The sequence below is a fragment of the Diadema antillarum genome, unplaced genomic scaffold (genome assembly GCF_040938485.1).
Source record: "Diadema antillarum isolate AM-2024a unplaced genomic scaffold, OU_Dant_1.0 seq00000798_RagTag, whole genome shotgun sequence".
In the NCBI taxonomy this organism is placed as follows: Eukaryota; Metazoa; Echinodermata; class Echinoidea; order Diadematoida; family Diadematidae; genus Diadema; species Diadema antillarum.
In genome coordinates this window covers 2,587,879-2,614,046 of record NW_027271682.1, presented here as the reverse complement: position 1 = coordinate 2,614,046, position 26,168 = coordinate 2,587,879, and the positions used below count along the sequence as shown (strand labels likewise).

At 38.6% G+C, this 26,168-nt stretch overlaps 1 protein-coding gene across 1 annotated transcript in view; it reads right to left on the bottom strand.

Annotated features, from left to right (window-relative positions):
* Positions 1-26,168, bottom strand: part of LOC139739421 (CREB-regulated transcription coactivator 1-like) — a 39,293-nt gene continuing 13,125 nt past the window's right edge. The window contains exons 2-10 of the mRNA XM_071650037.1: positions 14,017-14,102; positions 11,596-11,660; positions 9,335-9,387; positions 7,896-8,112; positions 5,081-5,209; positions 3,730-4,020; positions 2,886-3,251; positions 2,184-2,334; positions 1-1,295 (exon numbers count right to left, since the gene is read on the bottom strand). Coding sequence (XP_071506138.1) covers positions 1,078-1,295; positions 2,184-2,334; positions 2,886-3,251; positions 3,730-4,020; positions 5,081-5,209; positions 7,896-8,112; positions 9,335-9,387; positions 11,596-11,660; positions 14,017-14,068 — 1,542 coding nt within the window. The 5' untranslated portion in view covers positions 14,069-14,102 and the 3' untranslated portion in view covers positions 1-1,077. The remainder of the gene's footprint in view (positions 1,296-2,183; positions 2,335-2,885; positions 3,252-3,729; positions 4,021-5,080; positions 5,210-7,895; positions 8,113-9,334; positions 9,388-11,595; positions 11,661-14,016; positions 14,103-26,168) is intronic.

The window sequence follows — 26,168 nt, the reverse complement described above, 5'->3', positions numbered from 1 at the left end:
TGACCTTCCAAGAATGTCACAATTTTTCTCAATCACTAACAAGAAGAGAGCAAGATTTTCTGCAACATGCAGGAACGCCCGCTTCATGATTCGCATGCAAGTGTTTGCCAAATCCAATCAGTAATAGACTCGTACAAAGTTCTTTTTTAAAGATATGAGGAGAGCCCTTACTTGAAATTCTCATAAACCATTTATCTGATCTTTCAACCATTTGAGACCTTTGGTAAAACAAAGGGAAAATCTACTCGTGACCCCTCCCTGTTGGGTTTGAAGTTTGGTTTCACTGTGCAATGATTATGCTATGTTTGAAGACACCAAAGTTGCCTACCTATAAAGGAGATGAACACTGTAAATAAGTGGGTAAAAGCATATGTCGTCATTTAAGAACACCACATTTTGAAGAAAACCAGCAGCATTCTGATGCTATGAAACACCTTGGGAGAGTTTTCAGTGAATCGTTCCTGTTTTAGGTTGAGGCAGACTGAGAGCTGAGAGACACACACGGCATGACTTGGATGGGTCAAAGGTCACTGCAGACAGCAACTTCCTCTCCACGTACTGATGAGCTTCCCTGCTACGGCTCCTCATGACAGACTTGACAGATGATGTGGTCAAACCTCTTGGGCAGGAATCAAACACCAACATCTTGCCATCTAACTGGCAGCGCGGGGACGTGATGCAATTCGTGAGGCTGGGTGTGAGATGTCGGCACTGATGCGTCCGAGCTCTTCCACTCTATAGTAGTGTCCCGAGACGAAGCAGGCACAGGGAGGCATACATTCTGTATTGTGACACCCTCCTTCCTTCCTGCAAACCCTGGTCCATAAATCAGTACATCCACACCTGACTCTATCCATCTTTCCTGTGGCTGGTGGCCAGAACAGTGATTGCTAAGCGCACACACACATACACACAGAGAAGAAACACAAGTCGATAAAAGCGCTTGCAGTGATAGTCTGCTTGTTCAGACCCCATCGCAACGGCGGTCATCTTTTGCGCAACAGAAGGACAGTATAGGGCACACAAACACAAGAAACGGATGATCACTGGGGAATAGTGGGGTCGACACAGGGGCCGCTAGAGCCGATGGTCCTGCCTAAACGAGTCCTCCGTGGCCTGATCGGCGACGATGTCGTTGTCGGAGAGCATTTGAAGGTGTTCCAGGTCGAGAGGGTCTACATTCAAAGAGTCTGTTGAGAACAAGAGGTCGTGCTCAAAGTTACTATCCACGCTAGCCATGGCATTGCTGATTTCACGCGCAAGCTCTTGTTGTCGTGGTGGCGACTCCCCTGCACCTGTTTGGAGATGGAAGAAAAAGAGATAAGGGGCCAATACATAACGAGAAATAGCATGAAAATAGTAAATGCAATTACATCATCTTCTGTTTGTAAGGTTTCACATCCATCTACAAAATCAGTGACTTGTTAAGTGATTCCAGTAAACTCTTTTGAACAGACTTCTCGATCCAATCAGATAGTTGATGCCTTCACCTGCCACAATTTAAACACTGAACTGGTGCAAACAATCTTCTTTCTTCATCTTGTTATCAAATCATAAGCGTCTGCATGATTTTAATTATCTAAATTCAAATTTGTACTTTTAACAGATTTGCAAAAAAAAAACAAAAACAGAAAAACTTATAGCAGCTTAAACACGCTACAAATCACAACTGGCTTTAATTTCAGGAGGAAGGTTACAGTGAATGGGCACAAGTCAAACAATGTCTTTACACAACCTTTAAACAGTACATCTTGTTTGGGTTAGGAAGAGCATTTTGTGATCTATTCATACAAAATAGATGATAAAGCGCCAATCCCTGATTTTCTTATTCAGGAATTGCCAAATTCTAGACATCAAGCTTTCACATGACATATGATTTGCCAGACTTCATTTCCAAAACTCAAAACAAAGAAGTGGCACGGAAACCAGCTCAAAGATAAACACAGGTTTGAGAAAATTTGTTATGAAGATTATATGCAATCCAACATACAGGAGATCAGGATTTTTATCACAGCAACACTTTTAACAAGTCATATACATGTTTGTCTATCTATCTGAAACTTTGACAGCTATGTGCTCGTTTCATAAAGTCTCATGTGACTTCATTTAATTAATTTCAAATATTTGATAGAAGATGGACAAACTGAAAGAGAGAGGGTGATGGAGTTGAAGCTAGCACTCACCTGTGAATATGATGTCTGGAATATTGCTGGGATGTGAATGTTGTGGGATTTGCATAAGGGTTTGCTGGTAGGAGGGGGGCGGTCTGCCCTGGTGAATCAACTCTTGACTTCCCCCTAGGTTGTGGCTGTACACGGCACCATATGAAAGACCCTGCGGCAGTGGTAAAGAAAAACACATCCCAGTAAAGTTGCCTTCTGTTTACATTGAGCAAAGTGCTGGTCAAAAACAGTGACAAACGTTTTAAGGTAGGAAGATAATCTTGTAACTCTGTAGCATAACTATACACGCGGGCTCACAAAAAAAAAAAAGAAAATTAAAAGTATTTTCATAGAAATGATGTGACCAAGGATGTATGAATGTGTGATTTGAGATGAGCACTGGGCTGTAAAATCATGCTGTGTGCCGCATTACTCTGTTTCAATCAAATCACATTGTACGCATTTTGTAAACACTGTGCATGAAGGCTTTGCAACTGCATCAAACTTTCAAAATTGACAAAGGCATAGTACGATGTGCAATGTGTTCTTCAGGGCTAGGATATACCCAAGTCAAGGACTAAATAGCCACACTTGTGAGCACAATTTGGACAGAATTTGAGCATATCAAGAAGTCATGGTCTGGGGGTCACACAGAACTCCACATCAGTCTTGGGGAAAACTTTGTAAGCATGAGGAAGTTTACGATCGCTAGACTTGACTCACCAGACCCGCCTGTATGTCATGCTCATGCTGTGTGACGACAAACGTGGGCGACGTCGGCGTGGACGTCGTCTTCTGCTTGCCCTCGGAGCCCTGCATCATGTTGAACTGCTCAAACTTGTACTGCAGCGCATTGGTCTGCTGCTGCTGCTGCTGCTGGTAGTAGGCGTCATTGAAGAGCGACGGACTCATGCCCACGTGGACCGGCGACACGGAGCCCGGCGAGCCCAGGGGCACGGCACCACCCCCTGGTGATGGGAGGGGCGAGTTGTTGGGGTTGGACACCGGTGAGGTCGGCGAGGAGCAGGAGACGTTGGAGCCCATCATCTGTTTATCCCGGTAGTGTTGCATCTGTGCCTGAAGAGCGGCCTAAGCAAGGAAACAAAAACAATGACATGACTTTCATCACACTGAACTTTTGTCTTGGAGAGATAACGAAAGTTCATTTGTACTCAATGACATACTAATACAGCTGTAACTGATCAGAAGAACACTAATCTTGGTAAGTATGATAGTAGAAATCAGAATCAGAGAAAGATACTTGCCTTGATGAATTTCAGCTAACTCAAATTAATGAAACCACACCCAGTACGGCCTGAATCTTATATTTGAGTAAAAAAAAAAGAAGAAAGAAATGTCATCAGATCTCTTTCATCTCTCTCATTGCTCTGTGTATCAACAAATACAAACTCGTGTGGGTGAACTACAATTATAAGTAATAGTATTAGCAGCTATTTGAGAATTCTTCGCTTTGTGGGCAATGCATTACTAAGGGCAACGCATTACCATACATGTTACTTTTTGGGTAAAGCATTAGCATGTTTAAGGGGCTTGACAAGGAGTTTACCATTTGAGACATGTCCAAGGTGAGGCTTGGTGGAACGTTGTGTTGTGGGCTCTGGGGGTTTGAGTGGTGGTGTTGCTGCTGTTGCCCCTGCTGCTGAGCCTGCTGCTGGGGAGACTGCTGGCTATGCTGCTGGGCATGCTGCTGGTGTTGGAATATGTTGCCCTGGTTGACTAGTTGCTGCTGTTGTTGTTGCTGCTGCTGCTGCTGCGCTACCTGCTGCTGGGTGTGGTGGTTGGGTGTGTCTTGATGGTGGTCGACTACTATGCTGGGGGTCTGGTCTAGCGGGATGCCCTGTAAAATCATGGGGTAATTAAAATCACTACAATGTGTCATCAATGGATGGAACCATGCACAACACAGATCATAATAAATGCACAATGGAAGGCTTCAGAGTACTCAATAAATCTTTACAAAATACTTACGTCCTCTCTCTCTCTCTCTAAATCAATGCCAAAAGTAGATGACACTTTGTTCTTAACTTGAAGAGGAACTACATTGTACATCATCATGATAAGCCCCAGATGATGGAAATGTCATGGAAAATGGGAGAATGTCAAAATAGGGGTAATACGTACTGCTTGAGTTGCTAAAGCTGGCATTGCAGAAAGAACAAGGAAAAATAGAAATTATGCGGTGCGTAATATATGTCCCCGCCGGAAATAGCATCTTGTAGCAAAATGTACTATACAGGTCAAAAATCAAGGTCAAAGGTCAAAGAAGTCAAAGGTCAAAATTCTGTGTGGAAGTTTTGAAGCCCTCACCTAGTGCCATCACATAAAGCAAATGGAATCGAAATCGGGTTAGAAATGGCGAAGAAGTAGCATTTTGTAGCAAAATGTACAATACAGGTAAAAAAATCAAGGTCAAAGGTCAAAGAAGTCAAAGGTCAAAATTCTGTGTAGAAGTTTTGAAGCCCTCAACTAGTGCCATCACATAAAGCAAACGGAATCGAAATCGGGTTAGAAATGGCAAAGGAGTAGCATTTTGTAGCAAAATGTACAATATAGGTCAAAGGTCAAGGTCAAAGGTCACAACTGAAATTCTGTGTAGAAGTTTCAAAGCTCCCACGTAGTGCTATCACATAAAGCAAACAGAATCAAAATTGGCTCATAAATGACAGAAAAGTAGCAAATTTAAGATTTTGATCACACACGGACGCACACACGGACACACACACGGACACCCACACGTACGGAGCCCGTTTCATAGTCCCCTGCTCGAACTCGTTCGGCGGGGACAACAACCACAAATGACACAACTAAGGCATCATGAGTATTTGTGCATGAAGGGTGGGAGGTTGGCGAGGAAGAGGAGTGGGGGAGGTGAAGTGGGGGGTAAAGGTCAGCATTACCTGTGGGCTAGGGGTTAGGTGTCTCCTCTGCTGGTTGAGGACCACGGGGCTGCCGGGGTTGCTCATAACTTGCCGCCGCCCCGCCTGGGGACTCATCTGAGGACTGACCTGCGGACTGTGTGTTGTCACCTGCGGGAATTCCAGCCAAAAAACACAAATGCTCCGTTTAACCTCCACGTAGCTACTCGCACTATCCATATAAATGGACAGGGAAGACCGACGTTTACGGTGAGAAGCATAAAGCATCTGGTTCCCAATCTATGCACGAAACTCAAAAGATAAATGCTGCTGGTTTGCTGGGAAATCAAGAGTTTTCCAAGGAACAGAAATTTGCTGAGTATTGCCACAAAAGCCCTCTGCACTGCGATGACAGCATAACTTTAATTTCACCTTCTGAACTTGGTTATAGGATGTACAGGTAAGAGAAGGTTTTGATTATAATGCACATCAGGCATTGAAATTAAAGATGCAGGTCAGCTCTGAACATAATGAAGCAATCTATTCATAATATTTTAGGATCAGAGAGAAGCAACTATACACAGAAACAAATTAAACTCACAAAGATGCAAATATCTAAACTAAAACAAACATATGTTTGAGACTGTAGGAAGTCTTCATCTAGCACAAAGGTAGTTGAGTTCATTCATTGCTTTATTTCTTTGCTATTGGAAGTGTACCTGTGTACGTGTGTGTGTGTGTGTGTGCGTGCACATTTGTACAGTATGTACTTGAGATCTTAGCCATTTTCTTTAAGCCCTTTTAAAAAATTTATTCAATGATCAGTATTGTCTTAATGCGGATATAACTAGGACCACCAGACCATAACAGACGAGTGGAAAACAAGACCTTCCTTGATACATGGGTACACTATGTCTAGTAAAAACAGAATTGAAGGTGAAAAAAACACATCATTCTTAGAATAAGGAGGATTAATGGGTCACACAGGAAAATGAAAACAGCAGTCCAATTAAAACAGGAAAGATGTGACCAAAACAGAGCACTTTTCCAGTGCATCCTTTTCATGCTACACTATTCTCTACAGGCAGTGAATAAACTGCTCTTTGTTTTGAATTTCAACAACCAAGGCCAGGCAGCCATCTCCAAAACAGCAAATGCAAACATTCTGAATGAAAATTGTGAACAAATATGGAAGTAGACAGACATGGGGAAGGCATAACGGCGAAAGAAGAGAGACACCAAACAAAAGCTGGAACCGAAAAGTCTGCATTGGGCAAAAAGCAATGTGAATAATGTACACGCCATCCTTAAATTAATCTTTAGCTGAAGGACTACTGGCACTACGTATATTAGTTTGATATCTACTCGCTTTTTAAGTAACACCTTTTCTATGCTACATAAAGCTATATACTGCTATCACTGTGGAATGAATCAGATGTTAATTAGAGCGATGTGAAAATATTCCTCTCTTAAGAACATCCAAAGTTTACTTTATAATAATGGCTTCATATACACTCCATGTGCAAGTTGGCCTCAATCAATGCAGTACAATCAAATCAATAGAGCATCAAAAGTATCATTAATTTTGCACTAAGAATAAAGTAATGGAATGAATAACTTGTTTTTGCAAAATGTAACGCTTACAGTTAATAGCGGGGATCATGTGCAAATTTGATGGGACAACTTCATTGTCTTACATTTTTCTACTAATTTGTACATAAAAATAAAAAAAATTGTACATAAAATTTGTACATAAACTCATTCATTTTTGTCAGTAATTCAGCACCTTTTGCCCCTTCTGTTAAACAAAGTCATACTCTTGGAACAATTTGATATGGGAGACGCAAATTTTCATTCTTGAAATTGTGCAAGTAAAGGAAATTTAGTGAAGATCTGTGTGCAATTAATTCGGACAGTTATGAGCCTTGGACATCATTACTGCATCTGATATGCATACATTGTACATAACACATGACACGAAAGTCAACTTGAGACTGAGTGTATTTCCAATTTACGGAAGTACTGTTAATTTGCAGAGCCCTCCAATGTTCAGCAACTTTAATCTCGAGGCAGTGATAGGCATGTGTCACAGTGCATGAGGATATGACAGACATAGAGTCTAGTATGGGTGCCAACAGTCATAAACAAGGGCACCAAAAGGCTGTGTGTAATTAGAGTACGCAGTACACATTGTAAGTACGTGTACTGTAAAGCCAGTAACATTCGCGGCATGAATCTTTTGCGTGTCGCCGATCATGAAAAAATTGTGAGTATACTACACGAACTAGCATTCAATGGAATGTGCAGACAAAAACTTTTTCAGGCACTTTACTTTCGCAAATCTTGGCCAGTTGCGAAATTCGCAAAAGTTTCACGTACGCTAAAATTTCCGGTTTTACAGTAATGTGCTCAGGTTGATGACAGAAGATCAATTTTCTTTTCATGTTCCTTTATTGTTCTTAAATGCTCACTTTGTATCATAAATATAATTTCTTGACATTTTTCTATTTATCTATATATTTATTGTCTATTCATTTATTCGTCTATCTCGTATCAGGGCAATTACCCCCCGCCCCCCCCCCCCCCCTTGCTAAATACTGGTTAGTGATAAGGCTAGAGTAAAGATTAGGGTTAGGGTTAGGTTTTTAGGGTTAGAGATTGTTTTAGGGTTAGCTTAGGATTAGGTTCAGGATTATGATTAGGGTTAGGATTAGGTTCAGGATTAGGATTAGGGGAAGGGGAAGGGGAAGGATCTGGAGTAATTGCCCAGGGGGTAATCACCCTAGACCCCATCTATCTATCTACTGGGTGGGGGGAGGGGGGTGATTGCAGTCAAACATACAGCGAAAGCACTCACCTGTGGTAAGGAGTGGTTGCCCATGACACCCAGGTGACCCGATGGCATGCTCTGCGACAGGTTGGTGTTGCTGCCACTGTGGTTGTAGGTCTGGTCCTCTGGGTCGAGTGGGGTCGGGAGAGGGGAGGGGATGTGGAGGTTCGTTAGGTCTGGTAGTGACCCTGTGTTGCTGGAGATGGGGATGGGGTTGGCATCAGGCTGCTCCGAGGGGCAGATACTGGAGGAAATAAAGTTTGGGGGCACAGGAAAGAAGAAAAACATGTAGTATAATGGTGATACAGCTACAGCTTACCAGTATTCTGTCTAATCACACATCCTCTCTCAACAAAAATCACAAAGCAATATTTGTGTGAGAATTGTGACAATTTGATTTTTGCAATATGATTTCTTTCAAACAGTATGGCTTGAATTCACAAAGGTGATTTAAGGTCAGACCATGGATTATGTAAATTTCTTCTGCGTAAATATGACGACAGACTGCATATGCCAACAGACGTCCAGTAACAAATGGGCGTTGATACGTGCACATCAAAGGTACACCTATTTCACGCTTATTTTAGACCATGGTCTAAATCTGAACCATGGTTTAAAGGTAAACCACCTTCATGAATTCGGGCCAATGTGTTAACAGTATGAAGTGGCCTCAAAGAAAACTACTTTTTTTTTTATTCTCCCAGACTGCACTTTTACATATCCTGTGTGAAGGAAAACTACATTTTATTCCAGGTAATGACAAGTACAAAAACTCATAAGATGTCCCTATACACAGAGCAAATAAAAGGCAGTCCTTACATGATGTCACAATTACAAAGGTGAATTAGCATCCTGTGGTTCACAGAAGGATGTCACAAAAGGGTAACTATTCAATAGTTCAACATTCTCTTCATATGTCTGATTGCACTTGAACTTTCATTCTGTTTGACTATCAACTCAAAAAGCAAATGAACTTGATTTTTTTCTCACTTTTAACTTATCACCATTTTTTTTTTGATATATATTCAATGCTCAATTCTTACTTTTTATTTCACCATTATATTTTACAATATTTTTCTCTTTTATTACATCTATCTATTCAATGATCATAATTCTACCTTTTCAATTTATTTCATTCCACTATCAGTATTTCATTCATGTATCTATTTATCTTTATTTATCTTTATTCATTTATTTATCTATGTATTCATTTAATTAATTTATTTATTTATTATTATCATTATTATTATTAATATTATTATAATTATTATCATTATTATCATCATCATCATTATTATCATCATCATCATCATTATTATTATTATTATTATTATTATTATTTTATTTTTTTATTTTATTTTTTTTATTTTTTTTATTTTTTTTTTTTGGGGGGGAGGGGGGATTAGTTGATGAAGCCAATTCTTAAATCAGACAAGCACAACAAAACACTGGAGATAGTCCCTTACTTGATGCCTGGAACTTCACAAGACCTTGGCCTTGATTGCAGCTGCTGCTGGCCCTAGTGTAAAAAAAGAAATGAGGAGAACAAGACAAAATGAGCAGTGGAAGGATGAGGATACAGATTAAAGATCAACTCTTACCCTAGTGCTATATGGGCAGGCTAAAATCATGCACAGATAATCTATTTGACGTGTTGCTGATGCTTTTTCTGCCAATTAAATTGCAAAGTACATGAAACCCCATTGAATAACAGGTAATGAGATGGTTCTGTCGGTAGTGTGTATTGAATGGCTTGCGTTCAGGCGTGGGTTTGAACCCAAGTGAGTCTTACTGAGCAATGTTGTGTGTTATCATGCCGTCCCCTCTAGTAGAGGCAAAACACTCTTTTCCACGGATAGGACATTAAACGGGGGTCCCAAGTGTGAGAGAGTCATAACCCAGGCAAGTAAAAGATCTCGCTTAATTCATTCATCACAAAGAGCAGGGTGCATAACGTGCCCCACTTACTCACAACTGGACCCCACAAAATGATGTCGCATTTGATTATTATTGCTTCCAACAGTTTAAATACTCCTTTTGGTGTATGTCAAGAGATTCAGTAGTTTTCAAGGAGTCCTTTTGCAAATCAGGAAATGCTAGCAGTCTGCAATATCTGTATGGGTATATTCACATAGCAGTAAATGCCATCAACATTATGCAATGCAATCACTATTAAAAGTGCAAACTAAACTGCCCCCATGGTTTGGGCATTTCTGTACATACTGCAATTTTTCGGACATGCCCAGAGTGGTGTGAAAGGGTGGGCTGATAATGAACTCAGACATTAAATTCAAATCAAATGCTACCAATCAGTGACACGTAAATGATAATGTGTCAAGCGACTTTGGTTGAGAGGCAGAGCCCAGTTGAAGGAGTTGCATGCTGAAGCAGCGAGGTACTGACAACGTATAGAGTAAAATAATGATGTATTCATACATGCAAATCTTGTAAAGTCAATTCTGTTTGGTCTAGACATTCAAACTCCTTCTATCTCTCTCTCTCTCTCATTTAAACAACCTGTAAAAATATCACTTCTTTGGTGTCTCTCATTTTTCTTTTTTTTTTTTGGTGACACGAAGAGGAACTAAGCCCAATGATGATATTCAAAACAAGTGAAACTGGGGAAATCTACCACACCAGACGTGCATTAAGTGCAATACCAGGTTACAACTCATGTGAGTTTCTAAAATGGAAAAGTTGTACTATTTATAGTCACAATTGTGAAACTTGAGGCAATGAATAAAGGATCTGTATGAATATGATATAATGCAACTCGGTAGAAAAGACAGAATTAACATTGTACCCACTCCTCATCAAATGCACAGCAGACCACACACCAAAAGCCAAAGCTTAAAATGTACACTGTAGCTATGAAGGGTAGCTGAAATTCATTGCAACTTGCAACAAGTACAAATTTCTATCAGTATATATAATATACATTACATCTATCTTTCTACCATAAAATATCAGCAATGGTATATTGCTGAAGTTGCTCTTTCACTGTAAAAACAATTACCATGACAACAAAACTCTTTCCATTATTCCATTAGTGTCTGTCTGTACTCAGAGGAAAAACAACACAATTGTCTACCTTGAAAAAAAGGACACACCTGGTGCCAGGCATTGCAAATGGTGGGAGTCCACACTGAACAAAGACTCTGGCTGCAACATCTTATCTGTCCTCGTAGAGTAAGAGGAACAGTATCAAATATACTACATCAGCTGCGGTAATACTTTGCAAAACTGTGCGTAGTTTCACAAAGGGGTCTATTTTGGCCACTTACTTTGGACAGTCTGACCACAAACTTCTTGACAAGTTACCATCAAAATTTCCCGCGAAATTTAATGCAGCACTCTGTATAGTTTTTTTTTTTTTTTTGGTAGCGTGGCCACACACGGTTGAAACTTTGAAAAGTTTGTCACGTGATTAGATCGTTTTACATTGTTTATGCACATTGCGCATTATAATGCACGCTGTTGCGCGTTTGCATTTTTGACATTCAAGGAGAGCATGCAGTTTTTGTCCACATGGAGCATGTGTGTCTGAGACCGAAGCTATGGGTGGTTTTGCATCAATCAAACTATGCACGTTTTTGCGCGTAGTGTGATCGCCTGCTCAAACTTCTGGAAGTTATCGGGGAGTAAACTGCAGTTGTATGAGTAGTTTTGGGTAGCGTGACCGTGGCTACTGATGAAGGATACCTGGCAATGGGAAAGAGTCACCCACCTTCTTTGGGTCCCATGGTAACGGCTTGAGTCTCTCACCCATTGAGGAGTTATTATCCATCATGTCTGTGGTCAAGATAAAAACACACCATGACAGAAATATGTTTCTCATCTGCACGTAGTAAAAATTTCATGATCATATTTGAGGAAAGGTTCATATTACTATCTGAAACATGTATGACTGAGAGTATTGAATATTCTGCACATCACATCCAAGTGGTTTTGAGAACAATGTAAGACAACACATGTCTGTGATAATTAAATATGAAAAATATGGACTGCAAACAGGTTAATCAAAGGCATTATTTATCATTTGCAGATTAAACAAAACCTAGCTTTCAAGCTTCAAAATAATTCTAAAATCTGAGTTAGAGATAGAACAACCAATGTACAAATGTTAATCAGTATAATTAATGTTAAGTTCTGTTAAATATACAAAATATAAACAATAGTTATAATAAGATTGTTTCGAGACTAAACCGTTTACAGTAATGGTTTACTCAGAAAAATAGTGATATCCCCTTATTTTAGGCTTTATTGCGAAATCTTCATAAGGTATGTTTTTTTATACAACTGACCTACCCATATGCATCAAATGTGATAACTCAAACATTTTCTATATCACTGCTCCCAATGGTAAACAATACCTTTAAATCTAAAACACTAATTGTATGTACCGGTACCACTTAAAAGTCCTTCCTGTTTTTAAAGACAATGTTACATTTGCTCACATTACAGATGCATCATTCATATTGCCTTTAACAACGGGAAACACTCATCCCATGGATTATTGAGTCAAGGGCTTCATTTAGGGAAACAAACCCAATCTAATGCCAATTAAAAATTCTATTCCTGATTAAAGGAGAACAAGAAAGGAGCATATCAGTGGCTATCTAGAAAGACACTGATATCTTATCAAGAAAGGTATAAACATACAACTGTCACATAAATCATGGATTGATGGAGACTATCAAGGTCACATGATTCTGATGTCACTTGAGTTCCGCTATGCGGTCATATAGTATTTATCTTATTGAATATGTCTTGCTTGCCTTAGCATCTATTCAAAAAAACATGTACCTCCTCTATTCTACAACACACAGTCAAGGACAAGACACACTTGGGGTCTTTACTTGCAACAACACATTTAAACTAGGCCAAACAACTGAGAGGGCCATTAAATTTTATAGAACAAACTCCAAAAACGTTTTGATAGCATGACAAGATGATTTATTGACAATTATAGCGATATTATCGTGTGTAGATGAAATTTGCCCATCCTGTTAACAATTCTGTTGCTTTCAATTTTCAGTAATATTTTTATCACGCTAATGTCTTTTTGTAATCAGCATCCCGTGACACAAGCTCTGTGATTTGAGACCAGCTCTCACTGATGCTGTCAGTGATGTCATTCTTCTTTGACCTCTCTGAAAGGTCATTTGAACTGTTTTACTAAGTCCAAAAAGCTTTTCCCTGTCCTAGTAGTACACAAATAATCAAAGCCGTTGTTCTACAAGTAAGGTATATAATAAAACAAAATCGTCACCATATCTTTTTTTAACTACAAAAATTCTAGGGTCATATCTGTACATGTAAAGAGAGAGTTTTTAAGATTTCCCTGATTTTGTATGATTTCTTTAGATTTGGTCATATCACAGCTAATCCTTGTAAAATTTTCAGTGTGCTTCAACTTGAATGAGAAAAGGTGAAATGCACTGGCATAAATAATACCACAGTGAAATTAAAGTCAGAATGATGCAAAGAAAATATAAGAATGCAGTCAAACATCACCTGGCATGGCTCATTCTTGGAAAATACAACAGACAAACCTCTGACATGATTTGCACACCAAGCTGTGTCTCACATTACATTAAAGATATTACTTCCCATTTCACACTGAACATCTGTGCACCATAGGACTTCATTACTGAAACAGTCGATGCAACCATCAATCAAATGATTGACTCCATGCATTGCTAATGAATGTACAAAACCTACCTCAAGAGGGAGCTCTTGATTTGCTATCTTTTTTTTGGGGGGGGGGGGGAAACATGAGTGTCTGTCTCAAGGATATTTACTTTTTTGAAAGAAGTTTGGAACTGAAGTTATCGTGACTTTTGATTTCCCCTAAAATCTCCCAGATGATTTCACATGTCATATGACTGGTTCCATGAATGCAACGGTGATGTTTCTCAGATTTGTGAATTTCTTCCCCCTCCTTTTTTTTCCTTTTTTATCAGAAAGGGACGTAACCTTCAGCGTGAAACTGAGAGGCAGGATTCACCGTCAGAATCAAATCGTTGGAGTGCTCCCGGCGGCAAAAACCGTACAGCCGAATCTAATGCCAGAATGTACCTCCTTCAGCTGCCAGCGCATGCTATCGTGAATCCAGTGTACTGTGACGGCGGGGCTATTGACTTACCTCTCCTATGGGGAGGGACCGAGGGGGAGCCCGAGAATACATCTGGGACCATTGCACTGGTGTGTAAAGCTGAATCGGAATTTGTTCTGCGATGTGGCAGGAGAAGAAGAGAACACAGAGAAAAGATTTTTTTTTTTTAGTGGGGATTCATATGCAAATAATCACATCAAAAACATTTTATTTACATCGTACATGTACGACAATCATACCTGCATTCAAAAATACCATGAGGAAATGATAGAATCATTACGACTTGTCTTTTTAAATCTCAATGCAGGTTTTTCTGAATAGGGCAATGACTACGTTGTACTAACAACATGATAAAAATAAACAAATATAGTTGTTGCTGCATGATGAAAACAACCTTGTTTCCAAAGCTACCAATTGGTAAAATTTGCAGATTTCACCACAACTTGTACTTCTGGCATGAGAAATATGTACCCAGCTGCACAAAAGACTAATCAAGGATCAGTTACCATGGTAGTAAGTACACATTCTAATACTGTTTTAGCACCCACTTTAACATTGTTACTATCCTCGTCATCAATATAAAATACTGTCAGAAGAAATCACTTCAACCAAAACTTGATTTTTATTGATATTTCTTTGGAGACAAATTGAAAATCCAATAATCCTTCACTGGTAAAAATAACTAGAAATGTCGCTACAGCGACTGGTTATACCCCCACCAAACAACATTTCATAAGCTTTGGTCAAAGAACTGAGGAAGTAGTTAAATCCGCAAGATCTTTCCTTGATCTTCTGCCATTAATATGCCGTTACCATGGCAACGTACTTTCGGGTACTGTCGAAAAATGCGTCTTGCACATCTACAACCAAAGGCACACATCTGTACCAAGTTTCATGGAAATTGGGCAAAAACTGAGGAAGTAGTTTGCAACACAAAATTTTCCATCATTTTGGCTCATAATATGTGAGCTGTTACCATGGCAACAAACTTTTTGTCACTGTCAAGAAATGTGTCATGCTGACCTATATCCTAAGACAAACATTCAATATGAATTCCATGAGAATTGGAAGAACACTGATGAAGCAGTTTTGCCATGAAGCATTTTGCCCTATATTTTACCAATAACATGCCGTTACCATGGCAACGCACTTTTTGCCACTGCGGAAATATGTGTCTTGCACATTAACATATTCAGATGAACATCTGTACCTAATTTCATAAAAATTGATCAAAAACTGTGGGAGGAGTTCGCGACGCAAGATTTGTACCCATTTTTGCCCATAATATGCCGTTACCATGGCAACGTACTTTTGGGTACTGTCAAAAAATACGTCTTGCACATCTACAACCCAAGGCACACATCTGTGCCAAGTTTTATGGGAATCGGTTGAAAACTGAGGAAGTAGTTCGCGACGCAAGATTTGCAACGGACCGACCGCCCGACCGACCGCCCGACCGCCCGACCGCCCGACCGCCCGACCGCCCGACCGCCCGACCGACCGTCCGCTGATTCCTATATACCCCCTTCAAACTTCGTTTGGCGGGGGTATAAAAATATTAAAGTATGAGGGGTTGATAGGGGCAAAAGTTTGGAAATCTCTGAGGATTCCTCTTGCCTCCAAATGATGTTTGAAGAATCTGACACCACTGTCTCTTTAATCTCCTATATACTGGTGAGGGAAAAAATGTCAATAAGGCATGGTGTACACTGTTGTTGTCATACTACATGACATAACATGTCATTTGCAACTTCACATGAATATACCTCACTGGGAGAGACACACTATTGTGGACGAAAATGGGGAGAAAGAGAACCGACAACAGCACATAATTGCTGTGGAAGAGAGAAGACCGCGCAGTCATATTTCACGGCTCCTCCATTGTTTTCGTATCCGAGGACATCGACAGAGACACGCATGCCCTCTTTGTCCGTCGTGCAGACGTCTGGGACGCACAATTAGCGGGAGGCAGAGGTAAACAGCTGACTGACATTGCTGGGTGAATCATGGCAGAGATAGAGGGAGAGTGTCTGCTACACACAGTAGGCTATCCAGTGTTTGTTCTAGCTCCCTACTTTAAGCCCAGATCAGTGTCTTGAAAACACTTGTCTTGAGCTAAATCACATTAACTCCCTGTTCCCCCCCCCCTTCGTTGTCTCCGAAGCAGCATCCATACAATCAGCACATACTTGTATCACCACACTGTGCTATAGATCGATTCTTGTGTAAACAGTTGAGCAAGATATCATGAAGAATTTGCTGTGTTGATGATGGCATTAAAGAAATTACAACAAATCAAATGCAATATCACATATTTTGAAAAACATGAGTCTAGGAATAATTACTAGAAAAGAAGATGATTACTGGGTACAGGGCATAAGGTTCATAATGTGACAAATTATAGCAGAACTAAACTATTTCCACCATGTTGGCCTGATTTCACTACCTAGGAGAAGATATATGACTTCAGAATTTGTGATGTGTGACCTGTTCCAATACATACTGCATCAATAAATCATGATGTTCACATACTCATTGGCCCGAATTCACGAAGGTGGTACAAATGAAACCATGGTTTAAACCATGGACAAAAACCATGGAGCGCCAAGTGTCGCACGGAATATTTCATTACGAAATCAGTCATTTCGTCGATGAAATGATTATTTTGTAACGAAATGACAACATTTTGTAACTAAATGAACATTTCGTCCACGAAATGATAATTTCGTTAACGAAACGGTCATTTGGTCGACGAAATGACCAATTTCGTAACGAAATATTCTGTGCGACACTTGGCGCTCCATGGTTTTTGTCCATGGTTTTAACCATGGTTTCATTTGTACCACCTTCGTGAATTCAGGCCATAGAGTCTTGTGCAAAGTACGGTGCACGCACAATCAGCTCGGCAAGCTGTGTGCAACTGCAAGTTGTATGCACAGTACGCCAAGCACACACGATAGCCTGGCCAGCTAAGTCACAATTCACATTTTTTTTTTTCCCCCTGTGGATGGACATGTAGCGTGGCAGTCCTGTGACAAAATTTACAGGTTTTCAGCAGCAGAGACTTCTAAAATGTATCACAATAGTAATAGGCATGTTGCATCCTCCAAAGCTGCTACTGTTGCAGTTTTCTTCTGCTTTTCTCTGCAAGATATCTCCTTCTACTCCATTTTGAACTATAAGGTATTCATCAAAATTTGGTAAAGTCTGTTGAACAAATCTGTATTTCAATAAATCTTAGTCCCTTCTGCAACCTCCAGACATTAACTTTATGTTGCAGATGCCCACTATACAGTTATGACCCATTCTGTCTTTCATAAATGATAGTTGGCATAGATTGCACACGCATGGACCTTGCTGACTTGAGATTAAAGGGATGTTATCGTATTGGTGGAGATGAGAATTGGGCTTTAAACTTTTTGTGAGATACTAAGAAACCAAAAATGAAATAGTACAGGCCATACCATTCTAAGAGGAATTCAAAGTTTATTTGATGAAAACTGGTTTTGAAATGGCTGAGATATCTACAACAGAGTGATCCTATTGAAAGGTGGGACCCACCTTTTATCATGATCACTTTGTTTTACTTTGTTGAACGTTGAATTCCTCTTGAAATTACATGTTCTTTCATATTTCATAAAAGGTTTCTCATTATTTCACCCAAACATGTTAGAAACCTGAAGATAAGTCTCAACCAAAACTATATGATCCCTTTAAAGTACCCTGCAGAGCCCTACTGCATAAAAGTCTGCATATTGATAGCGATTTACAGCGACACTCACTCCTATGATGATCTCAAACAAAAATCCTGTAAAACTAACAGCAGCAGCTGTGGTTACCACTATTATGGTCATTTTGTAACCTTTTAACCCTTTGAGGACGAGCTGATTTTGCTTTAACATGCATTTCCCATAGACACCTGCCCGAGTACAGGGGGGGGGGGGGGGGGGGGGGGGGGACTAGTCTTTAATGGGTTAATTTGTTTGAGCTCTGTGTGAAGGTGGCAGAGGGGGTAAACCTCTCATTGTAATAGCCTACCTTGTGCATAGCAAAATGGTAAATAAAACATTGTGACAACATGAAAGCAGTAATTTGACATATAATTTCTGATGTTTTCTGCTCATGCTGTGATTATATGCCTCTGGGAAAATATAGCATCACGATGAGAACTAGGAAGGCATTGACAATGTACAAAGTCCATGGATTTCACAAACTTTATCGTTCTCATACAACATTATGTTCACTTCATCACGACAGAATGATTTACTGTATTACGCACCCCCGATTCGGAGCATATTCCAAGATTTGACATTTACGACGTCTGGTTTCATAGCAACTCGTCATGTGTAATACACTGCTCTAATTCTTCATGTCACCTGTAAAAGTCTGCAACAAGGTGCACTACTCATTTCCAGAGTGGTTTGGAATTAGCTGCATATGATATGATATGCTCCAACTTCGTTGACTCCCATTCCCCCTTCCCCGTATAATAAATAAATAAATAAATGGTATACATGAGCAGAATAGGCAAGGTACAGTGCAGTAACAAAAGGTGAATGACACCACAGCATGAGATTACATGAGAAAGTCGAGAACAATGAATCCAGAATTGTGTTCAGTGTTGCCCTCGTTGGTGACATAAACAAACAAAATTTATGTTTTTCAAGATGCACAGCACTGATATTACAGTACGATGAAGAGGAGATCCAACTAGACAAATACACCTCATGTATTCATGCCAACCCCACAAATAACAAGCAAATAACTAGATAAACCCAAAGACTGGAGTTCATTCATCACTGCTCAGCATGGACGTTAAGTATAAGTTGTAATCTGCAGCAAGATTCTTTGACATCTACATAATAATCATTCTCTATGACCTATTTGAAATTGCTGACAATCAAAAGCAGGCTAGCATTTTCTAGCCACCTCTATTGCTCACAGCCCATCTCAACAGACAGGCTTTCATACACTGAATGATTGTGTGAGTTGGTCTAATGTGCACCTAATATGAACAATAAACACTTGCGTTAATAGGCCATCCAAAACAGATACCTTCCAACATCAAACACAATTGAATGTTCATTAGCTCAGTTCTGCATCAACTGTGCTCAACAGATATGAGTGAAGTTACAAAGGAGAATTTCCATGACAAATGCAAGAGATGAATAGCACAGAATTGCACAATCATATAGCTAAGTGCACATATCCAATAGTATCTGTCGAATTCGACCTTCCTCTTACATACCGATGAAGTAAATTGTTCTCCATCAGCCTATTCAGCTCTGATGCTTTACATGGTATAATACTATAAATCTTTGTACTATAGTAGAGAGCCGCTCTCCATCGTAGAGGCGAGTATCAAACATTGCTTCTGTATTTTCAGCTCAATAGCATCATATTCCCCTCTCTAAAGGACTCAGGTTCATCGGGAAAAAAAAAATTAACAGAGAAAGTAAATAAATAAATAAATTAAGAGAGTCTAACTTTCCACTATAAAAGATATCTCGAATATTTACTGAAAATTAATATATTCTAAATTTCCTCTCTTTCTTTTCCTTTCTACTATCTACATTTAATTAACAAGTACTCAGAAGGAGCATATATCTACATGTAGGACACCAAATCATCTGCTTTTTTTTTCAAACCTTCCTGTCACTATCAGACAATAACAAAACAAAACAAAAAGATGCTGAAAGCTAGTAGCACTCTTTTTTTTTTTCACATAATGACATTTGCATTTCATCAACCAGACTGAGAAATGACGCATTTCATCAAAAAGAAAGCAAAACTATACTTTGTCTTTCAAGATTTGTAAGATTTTACCGACTCCATCGACCCCCTTTCAGGGTATGAGAGTAGGAGAAAATACTATGGAAAAAGTTGGTGGTGAAAGCAGACTGGAATAAAGGCTAAGAAATAAAAGGCAGTATGTCAGTGTTAACCCCACAGATGAGGCAGAGGAATGACAAGAGGGTTATGACCATTTGATCATCAGTAAATCACCCAACATGCCATCCCATGGGTATCACATCATAGCTTCCTCTGGGCTATTCACTACAGCCATCCATGTCACATCTCCTGCATAGCCTTTCACTACTCTTCTCTATTTGTTGTATCTATACACACAAACAAGCCATTCCCCCTCCCCCCACTGTATGGAGGAAGTGCCTTAGCTGCCAAAATTTACTAACACTGCATCCTTGACGCACATTGTATAGCAGTAGTAGGTCATGGAGGACACATTTTTCATCAGAACCTGTGAAAATAGCAATGTTTCATACACAGGCACATTCAGTCGGTGATTTTCGTCCAAAGCTTCAAATAGCTCATTTGAAGTGCCAATAGGACGCCTTATCAGATGCTAATCGCAACACTTTTCATGTTCTGTTCAAACTTTCTCTAACCTAATCTTGGGTCTTTGTTGCCCTGTCAATACATCTCTTCGCAGTCCAACTCCCTTTAATGTGATGTCTCTGACTTTTGCCTCTACAAGCCCTCAAAACTTCTTTTGCAATTCATAAAGCAGATGACACGAGTGTATGATTAGTGTAGTGCCCTCGCAGTACGACATACATATGGCAATGACCACATTCTGGAAATATTCTCTCAATCTCTTGATTTTGGATTCGATACCTCTAAAGGAATGCTCACTGCCTTTAAGTAAAAACATCCAACTCATCCATTCTCTAATTGATAGAATATGACATATGGTTGAAATGTGCCACCACATGATAAAACAAATCATGTTCTTTGTTTAGTACACATTACCCTCCTATCTCTTGACCAGCATATAAAATAATGCTTAATCCAAAAACAAGGTCAATCTCAATTGCATATATGCTTGTATACCAGCTTCTTTTATATGCCAACTTAATCCTATGCAAGCAATAAATCTTCAGTACAAATTTGTGACTGATGACATGATAATCACCGTACCTGCTATTTTTCTAGCTCGTGAAAATCATCCATGATAAATCTATGTGCTTCGCATGTTTTATCCTTCATTTGTACTTCAATTGCATAATATATTGCAAGAGTATGAAAGTGGATAAAAACAGACCGAAGATGATACAAAGAGATCCACAGACAGATAAAAACAAACAACAGGGATGGTGAAAAAAAAGAGTGATTTTGAGGAAGATTGGAAGACTGAGAGAAAGAGAGATACAATAAGCCACTATATATATATTTTTTTCTCTTCTTCTTTCATGTGACACTTTGCAACTGAAGGATGGAGGATATTGCTTTATTCTGTGTGCAAAGAGGGTGAGGGGAGCCGGGCAGACAGTGGACAAGGGACCAAGCAGAGGCTGTCGCCATGGTAACACACCCACGATTACCCACTTGAGAACGCTGAACTCCTGAGAAGAGCAAAAAGGGGGAAGCCGTGATGCAAATGTCAGCATCAGGTGCATGTTGACCAGTCCTGATGCATTTTAATTTCTGGCTGGCCAGAGACAGCTTAAAGGGACCTCCTTGGACATTTTTGTTTCTTTCCTTCTTCTTTTTTCAAGCCATTCCTACTTAAGAGAATGATACCATACAATTCTGATACAAATCAAATCTACATCTACATTGTTCATTGAGTACATTTAGGTTGTTGATTTTTGCATATTGATCTCAGGATTATTTACCTTCTCAGTACAATCATATATCAAAGCAAACATTGAGAAACTGTGCTGTTAACATAGTATCACACAATACCTGCACCGGTGATAGACAAAAACTATTGTTCTCAAATCAGAACTGACAATAATACTGATCACATTTAGTAATGACACTTGTCTCTACAAATTCAGTCTGAATGTAAATTTGAGCATAGAAAGCTTAAAAAAATAACCAAAAAAACAACAAACAACAAACAAACAAACACTGACAAACCTTCATGTGGATTCAATGAATGGAGAAAAAAATTAAGAAATGCATTTCGTGAAAATTATAAGAAAATCAGATAACCTGTTCAAGAGTTTCAGGTGTTACAATGCACTTGTAAGTTTTAGTGAATTACACCTGCCAATTCTTTTCATTTCATTTTATAAAGAATATTTACCCAAAATATCTTTTTTTTTGTTTATCACTATTTTCTGACTGAGTTAATTTCCATTTATCTACAGAAAAGGCTACTGTAAAACCAGAAATTTCTTTTGTGCATGAAACTTCGGCAAATTTCACAAGGAGCCCAGATTTGAAAAAGTAAAATGCACGCGAAAACATCTGTCTGCTTGAGTCATTTAATGCCAGTGGTCATTTGTGAATGTTTCATGTCATGAATGTTTCTGGTTTTACAGAATTTAAACATCTTGATAGTAGATTGTAAAACAGCACCATCAAAGTGTGATCTGATGGGAAGGCTAGAGAGAAAAAAAAAAATCTATGATCGCTTTGGAAAATACTGTACATCTTTACAGATGACCAATTGGACAGTTCTCCCCATAGCATTACGTAAACATTTCATCACTAGCGGTCAGGTCTGTACGCTGGCTGCACACTACGTGAAAATGCGCAACATGTGGAGGTCAAGTGGGGTCATATGGTGTTGACTTGTGCATTTCCGGTAATGCGGAGTTACTGTGCAGCAGGCACGGGCAGAGGTTATGAGGTAATTCCATCTAATTTTTCCCTTAGTTTTATCATGACTAAAACATTGTCATTTAACAACAGAAACCCATTTTCAGAGCTTATAACTTCATATTTCTTTTTCCAACATGTAGCAATTGCTGAGAAAATCTACAAAACTATGGTAAATTAGGATATCAGAGATAGTACTCCATGTTTGTTTGTTGCTGCTGTTTTTTTTTTCGTACAATTAAATAGAGCTTGTTGGTGCACGGCATTGTTAACACATTGATACTGAAATAAATTAGCGCCCCTGCTGTTTGAGTTTGTACAATTATATATATGCAATAGGGAGAATTCATAATATCACTCATTACTGAACAGTTTTGTTTTTTCTCTATCATGTTGTGCAATAGCCTATGAATGTACCAATTCAGCATGACATATGAATACAAATACACTTTTCATATTTTAAGGGATTGCCCCATGTTAACCCTGGATCAAATCAACTTATTAACTAAACATGTTTAAATTTGATTGGGCTGCATCAAGAAGTCATAATGGTATGGTAATAATAAAAGAAATTCCATGCTAAAAACGCATACTAAAACTCACCACGCTATGTATCTAATTGGATTTTATGATGTTAATCTTGTGATACAATTAAACAGTCATGATTTTCTGAGAATTTTTGTACCTACGGCATACACGACAGAATTCTGTTCATACATTGTGGCTTTTGCTTTTAAGGCGTTCAGGGAACATAATTTTTCTCCCATGGATACATTCTACAATATAAATATTGTGGCTTTTATGTCTTCCTTTTACAAACAAGTACAGCGCTCTTTGTATAGTCTACATGTTATCCTACAAATCAGGCTGTTGTAGGGATTCCTGACTCATGTATTGTCCGGGTTTCTTAGTGGTTTGCAAAGACTTCCTCTTCCAAACCGAAAGTCTTCTTGTTTGTACAGCTAAAAAACTAGCTTGGCTTAAAAAAAAGGAAACTTCATGCAGGAAAAACAACCAACAAGTGGGGAATATCCCATTTACTACAAATCCTTGTGTACTGTATATCTATAGGCCATATCAACCATAAACATGTCATCTTATTAAAGATTTCATCTGGTACATATAATATTTGTGCACATTATTCAGTGTGCATACATCTTCTCTTTGACAAGAATTCTCAATATTGTTCTTGAATGCCAAACAAAATTTTTCCCCCTGTAGAAACTGATTTTTTTTTTCCAGAATTATGAAGAGCATTAACTGGAAAATAGTGCGGGAAAATTATTTGGCAACTTACACTTCCTGTCATAGTTTTGCATGTGAAAGGTATAAGTTGAAATAGTGATTCTAAAAGGCACCTGTTTTAAGATTCATATCTAATATCTATGAGACACAACAAAACAAAAACAAAAAAAATCAAAGTTGCACAACATTTTTTTCCCCTAATCAATTGTTCTATGCTGGCCAGCTAGGGTATGAATGCACAAAAATTGTTTTTGATGCTACTGCCTCCATAGCCTATTGGGGCGGAGGCATAACAAAAGCACAATCCAGCCAGTTTTGCTCATATCTTTTCTTTTTTTTTTTAATTTCTGACCAAAATTGCAGAAAATATGTTACCATAGCATAATGCAAACATGATATCTAAAGTGCAGACAACTATTTGATACTGATCATGTTAGCTAAAGTAGATAAAGCAAAATCAAACAAACCAAATAAAAGAAATTTCACTAAATCGACAAGTTTCATGAAGCTGTGATATTGGTCACAATGACATGAGTGCAAACATAGCAGATAGGGCGGTCAAATCACTGTGTCCAAGTCTTCCACTGACCTACTAGTATCTTCTGTAATATCCTTTACAGACATAACAGAAATGAAACACAGAACTTCCAATTGTATTAATATTATAACCTAACATCTATTACATTACGGGAGGGGAGAAGCACTTGTGGTTGCTAAAATATCAGTACACACACACACACACACACACAACTATTGTGGTTACATTACTTCCAGGGGTTGTAACTTGACCCCCCCCCCACCCCCACCCCCGAATAAGTAATAAAACAAGTCATAGCCCAATGTAACCTGCATATTAGTGACCAACAGCACTGTTCTAGAAACCTGACCATTCAAAACTTTTTTCATGAAACTTCTATCATTCCGTATCACTTTACTTTAAAAATTCATCTACTTGAATATGGAGTAGAAATGAATGATCACGCCTTTGGTAGAGCAGTGCCAACACTGACGAGGCTACCCTGGGTAAATAAGACCTTATCATTATTATCATTATTATCATTATCATTATTATCATTATCATTATCATTATCATTATCATTATCATTATCATTATCATTATCATTATCATTATCATTATCATTATCATTATCATTATCATTATCATTATCATTATCATTATCATTATCATTATCATTATCATTATTATTATTATTATTATTATTATCATTATTATTATTATTATCATTATTATCTTTATTACTACTATCATTTTTTCAAATTTGTTGTATTACAGGGGCTGATGTGTTCGCATCCGTAGGGATGAATCATTATTATCTTCGTGATTATGAAGCTTTGAAGCTCTGACTTGGGATTTACAATGGCACTACCTGTAGTTCACTGCCACATACCACACCCCCCTAATACCTCCTTCCTGATCCCTTGCTCAGGTCAAACAGGTGCTAACATATTAAAGGGGTGGTACTGTTTTGGCTGAGGTGGGGTTTGAGGTTTCCAACTTTTTTGGATGATTTCTATAGGTAAAGGCAAACCTCTAATGAAGTACAAAAGATCATATAATTCTATTAGAGGATTTCAAAGTTTATTTGATGAATATTGGTTTTGAAATGGCTAAGATATCCAAAACAAAGCAATCATAATAAAAGGTGGGACCCACCTTTTATTAGGATTGCTTTGTTTTACTTTGTTTTTGGATATCTCAGCCATTTGAAAACTGATTTTTATATAAGAAACTTTAAATTCCTCTTAGAATTGGAGACTTCTTAACATTTCATAAAGCGGTTTCTGCATATCTTGAAAGCTGAAAGCTGGATTCTCACCTCAACCAATACTACACCAGCCCTTTAAAGGCATAATTTACCATTTGCAGATGAAACAAAAACTCAGCATTAGTGCTTTAAAATAGTTATAAACTGTGAATCAAGGATAGAAACAACCACTGTAAAAATGTGAATCCGTATAATTGATGTTGAGTGCTGTTAAATACACAAAATGTTAACAATAGTTATAATAAGAACGTTCCCAGACTAAGCCGTCTACAGTTACAGTTTATTGAGAAACACACTGATATCTCCTCATGTTTAGGTTTTATTGCGAAAATTTTATATGGTAGGATGTTTTGTGACTCAACAGACCTACATATATGCATTAAATGTGATATCTTGAACATTTTTGAAATCTCTGCTCCCAAAGGTAAACAGGACCTTTAAAGGGAGGCTTGATCCTCCTTCCCTTTCATGTGAATGACACAATAAAAGGGTGTAACAAAAGATTAGTAGAGAGACAGATACCAAACAGGCGTATAGGTGATGAACAAGCTCATAAATTTGTCTTTTTTGTTTAAAGAA